This window comes from Montipora capricornis, chromosome 2 (genome assembly GCF_036669925.1).
Source record: "Montipora capricornis isolate CH-2021 chromosome 2, ASM3666992v2, whole genome shotgun sequence".
NCBI lineage: Eukaryota > Metazoa > Cnidaria > Anthozoa > Scleractinia > Acroporidae > Montipora > Montipora capricornis.
The window spans coordinates 49,157,009-49,162,008 of record NC_090884.1 but is presented as its reverse complement, the minus strand read 5'-3'; the positions used below and the strand labels follow the sequence as shown (position 1 = coordinate 49,162,008).

Sequence of the window (5,000 nt, the reverse complement as noted above, 5' to 3'; positions counted from 1 at the left end):
TTCCCGAATCGTAAGATTGTTGAAAAAGGGAGAGGGACGTAGCGGCAAGCTCTGAGGAGGTGTCACGGAGGATCCTGGCTGGAATCATCTGGTTCACTGGCTTTATCGATCTTAATTTTCAGGAGTTGATTCTTGACGACATCTGCCGAGAATTTTCATTGCGAACGCCGATATAAATTCCTCCGCGGTGCAAGGTTTTGTCCTTCCTAAATATATTATTCGTACTTGGGAATTTTGTTTAAGTGGGTATTGTAGAATCCAGTTTAAGAGGTTGTCTCCGTAAAAGCGGTTCGGTCGATCTGATTTGAAAAATGAATTTCGCTCATTTCTTGTGTGTTGCAAGACTTTCATGAGGAATTTTTGGTTCACCCACTCGAACGCTCCTGTCGCCCTATATCGAGTTTTCAATTTGACCCAACTTTGAAGATCAATTTATCAAGAACCAACGAAGCCTGTACCGAAACAAAAACAATGGCCAGTTACTTCATGTCTTTTGAATACACAAAGGTGACTTTCATTAACATTGAGATTGAATGAAGCTGCCAGCAGACTTTAAGGCACCCCTATCATACAGCCTGATCAGACACGCGAACACCGATCAACTTCAAACTCTATTTATAAAAAAGTAAGGCGGTTTTTTTCAATCAAACCAACGCAGCTGGAAGTATGTACCATACATAATGTCATTATGGAGAGAAACCTTGCGGCCCGTCCTTCATGGGATATTTGTAGCTCTCTGAACTTGCCTAATTTCGGCGATCTCCAAGTTTTGGCTCCACATTGAAAGACTCGTTAAAAGGGAGCGTTGCACCACCCTCGCACGCAGGTAGCTCTTAAATAACCCTAAATAAACGGAAAGTACATTTAAATAAATTACAGGTCAAGGTAAATAGAAGTTTGGTCAGCGGTTTGGTCAGCGGTTGTCCCAAAAGATAAATGTGGCAGTAATCTTGATTGATGTTCACCGTTTTTTCGAGGAAAAACATCGAGTGGGTGAACCAAAAATTCCTCAAAACTCCATTAGTTTAAAAGATCCGATCAAGCGGATTGTGGTTTTTGTAAAAACACATGAAAGTCTTGCAACACACAAGAAATGAGCGAAATCTATTTTTCAAACCAGATCAACCGGACCGCTTTTACGGAGGCAGCCTCTTAAATTCGTACCCCAGAACGATGTCAAGCTTGTGCAAATCGATAATTGCCAGAAATTCAGTTGTTTTAGTTGAGCTCCTTATGCCATTATAATTCAGTGAATGACCTTCAGAGAGACCCCATCGGAGGAGAGAAACTCGGGTTCGGCGCTGATGCCGTTGTAGAGTTTTCAGATCCAAGGTTCTGGTAATTGCTATTACTCGTAGAGCTATCCAAATTGTCGAGAAGAGATGTTGAAATGTTAGGAAAGGCACAAAAGTTACATATCCACACAAGTTTAGAATCATGACCAAAGTTAGCGTAAGGTTGAGCAGACATTGCGGTACATTTGATGTGAAACCAATGATGGCATTCCTCGCATTTAATTGCATTTTGATTAGATTTTACAGCCTTGTTACAAAGGCCGCAAGGATTTTTAGGTGGAACAGGGTTAACCTCAATGTTCCCGCTTAGTAATAGTCTTTTAATAGAAGAGATCTGAGTACCAGAATGCTAGATGATTTTGAGTGATCTAAAATGGCGGCTGAGAGAGTCGATTTTGTGGTGCAGTGAAAGGCTTCCAGACTGCATCCAAGAGGTCATTTGGTATCATTTATTTCAAATAGCAAACGAGCAGTTTGATGTAACAGCAAGGAACGTTACTAGAACGGTAGAAAGAAAAGGAATTACAGGAGCAAAATAAACCTGACCGCCATGTTCCACAACCAGTGACCGCACCCTTGAAACGTTTTTCTCTGAAAAATCTCTCTACGACGAGAAGTCCCATCAACAAAAGAAATCTTAAGCATGCGCAGGAAAATCGAGACCCGAAAAAACAACAGTCAAAGCGGAATCCTATACTTTGTTCCTAACAACTCCGTTCATATTGACTTTGCGTTTCACTACTCGTCATAAGCGACACTGAAATCCGGCCCGCACGAGTATTACTCCAAAATATATTCGACGCCGCAAGACCAGGTGGGCGGGATGTTTTATCGCGGGAAGGGAAACAACGGTTTACTCTCGCTTGTTAAAAGGCCCAAATTCAACAGACAGGATTTTCGACCGTATGCTTTTGTTATGGAAATTCGAATTGTTTCTCTAGCGATCTCATTGGATGATTTTCAGCTTTGGCGGGATTTTCATAGAGTGAAAATTGTTCCACGGCATGCAATGCCTGTACGGTGAACGTGGGCCTTCATATAATCCCGCGATAAATTATCCCGCCAGCAACGCAGCAGTGAGGAGGGGGAAATAAACGTATCGAAAACGCATCACATCACTCGGGAAAACACAGGAAACGAAAGGTAAGGCTGTGATTAAAACGGATTTTAACAAAGAAAAGCTGCAGTTTTTAGTTTTTATGGAACATTTTCCTCGATCAGTTGAATCAAGCTAAGACCGATCGAAAGTACAGTGTATGAAAGAAATCATCAACCGTATCAAACAACTTAAGGGGCGTCTGCCCTTGACGAGAGCAGTTTTCATTTTTACAACTCGCGCTTTTAGTAACAGGGATTGTGGGAAGAAACAAAACAGAATTTTCACTTCAATTTCCGCCCTGCCGGTACCTACTAGCCCTTTGTTTCTGTTCATCGTTGTCCTGTCATAAAAGACGACTGGGACAAGCTCTGTGGATTGCGCATTGCGCAGACATATAAGATCCGAGGCTCTGGTGACGAGAATGGTAAATGGTCAGTGGTTTTCCCTTTATTCTGATTTTAAAATGGTATCCCTCGACATCTCAACAGAGCACTGTGAAGAACAGAGTTAGCAAATAAACCCCTTCGGTCGGTTGGTATGTCGGCTGAGAGATTGTCCGGAAAATGAATATTTGGCCGAGATGCGGAGCTTGAGGGTTAATATAAAATTTTGAGGACATTATCAGTCAAGTACATTATCATACAACATATCCGCCAGTAAGCCAAAAAGGGGCTCATTTATTTATCGCAGAAAAAGCGGTTCGTGAAAGGCCAGTGTTGATTTGATAGCGATGCTTCGTTTTTTTTTTTTTTACTAGAAAGAAAGCGCGTCGATCTCAGGAAAAGCAATAAAATCATTTTAATTGTCACCGCGATCAGTCGAAAAGTCGAAAACAGAAAGGCGCTTTTTGGCTTACTGAAAAAAATTTCAACCATGAAAAACAGAATGTGCAAAGTCTGGATGACAGTTTCGCCAGTGTTTTCAAGTGGGGTTGGAATTTTCTCTCCTTCGAACGGCTGGTTTATTTTATAGTTAGTAAACACAATGCATTAAAGTCTCTACTCTTGAAAATGACTCATCCGTTCAAGTTCGTGTAGGATGAAATGGCCGTTTTTATACTAGAGACGTAAAATACGTCTGGGCGACTTTGGACAATTTAATTTAATGCGTCTTTCAGTTCGTCATTTAATTCTTCTCGTAAAAGGACGGACGACGGGCGTCTTTGAAGACGCATTAAACGATTTAGTTTGTCCTTGTGACCTGGCTCCGAGATTAATATAGAGGTTTTGCATTCCACACTCATGACACCTTTGGGGCTTTTTGACTGTTTTCGGTTGTGTTTGCTAAACAGTTGTTACTGTCCAAAGAAACATTAAATTCACCGTCAAACTTGGTTTTTTGGTTTTAGTGTCTTCCGTACTGACTAAAATGATGTTCTTTTCCATTCTGACAAAACAATATTCCTTAGTGTATTTTTACTTTTCAAGTGGACCATTTCGAGAAAAACTGAAGAAGATAATTTCAAAAAGCACTTAATCAAAGATAACCGGTGGCGGTGGTATTAATTGTGGCTTACCTGTTTTCCATTGCAGCACTCATTCCTTGACCATTCGCAAGTGATTGGTAGCATGTGTGTTGTAGGTCAAATCCGGTCTCAGGTTAAATCTGTTTTTACCAAGGTTAAATTGGTGATCCCTATTTTTTTTAGGTTGAATATGTTTTCTACCTAATTTAAAGCACCTATCAACCCCGTAAAGAGGATTGAAAATACACAGACCCTCCCTCAAGCTCAAGCTGTCTAACGCATCTCAAAAGATTTTCTTAATTGATGTTTCGTAACATCTTATCGGCTTGTGTATACATACGTTCCTTCCATTCAGTCTCAACATCACAAGATGATAAGAGAACAACATGCTCAACACAACACAGTTTTTCATTACTCACTTTTGTGTAATAAGTCAATTGTTATCCTTGTATAATAACCAAAACTAATCCTAACTTGACCCTAATTTTTCTCTAGGCTTAATTTAGGCCCCACAAAAAGGGTTCCTGAGTGCGTTTTCAACCTAGGCAAAATGAGGATCACCAATTTAACCTAGGTAAAAACGGATTCAACCTGAGAACGGATTTTACAGGCAACATGTGTACCTCTTATGGACGATTTGGAAAGAACGCGCGATTTGCGCAGCTCTGTCCCGAATTAACTTGTAGTCTGACATTGAGATTTTATAGTGGCTCGTTCACTTTAGCATTTCATTATCCCAATATCTTCTGATTAGTGTCTTCTTTGGGTTGTGTATATCACACAAAAAGCTTTCTAAAAATGCCCATTTAAGCTCGAAAGATTCTTCGGGTCTTTAAGAAAAACGAGCCTCACGATACTTTAACAGTTTTAAGTCTATATATCTTGTAGGCAAAATTCCTCCATTGATGTCATTCGGCACTTAAATTTATCCCTAAAGCCGTGTGTACAGTGGAAACAGCTCTGCTGAGAATGTTATGAGCCTATCATTTTGGGATAACTTCAATTAGGAAGATAGACTGTTTGTTTTCACGGATGGCTTAGTCTTCGCTCTTCTTCCGTACAGACTGAAGACGTATCTCTTTCCTATCATTTTCCGAAATGTCAGAGGAAGAACTTTGAGTGCTGATGGTGGGGGGACGGC

At 40.5% G+C, this 5,000-nt stretch overlaps 1 protein-coding gene across 1 annotated transcript in view; it reads right to left on the bottom strand.

Annotated features, from left to right (window-relative positions):
* Positions 1–2,816: 2,816 nt before the first annotated feature.
* LOC138038084 (histamine H2 receptor-like) overlaps positions 2,817–5,000 on the bottom strand; it is a 3,333-nt gene continuing 1,149 nt past the window's right edge. The window contains exon 1 of the mRNA XM_068883907.1: positions 2,817–5,000. This exon is cut by the window's right edge and continues 1,149 nt beyond it. Within this exon, the coding sequence (XP_068740008.1) occupies positions 4,897–5,000 (104 nt within the window). The 3' untranslated portion in view covers positions 2,817–4,896.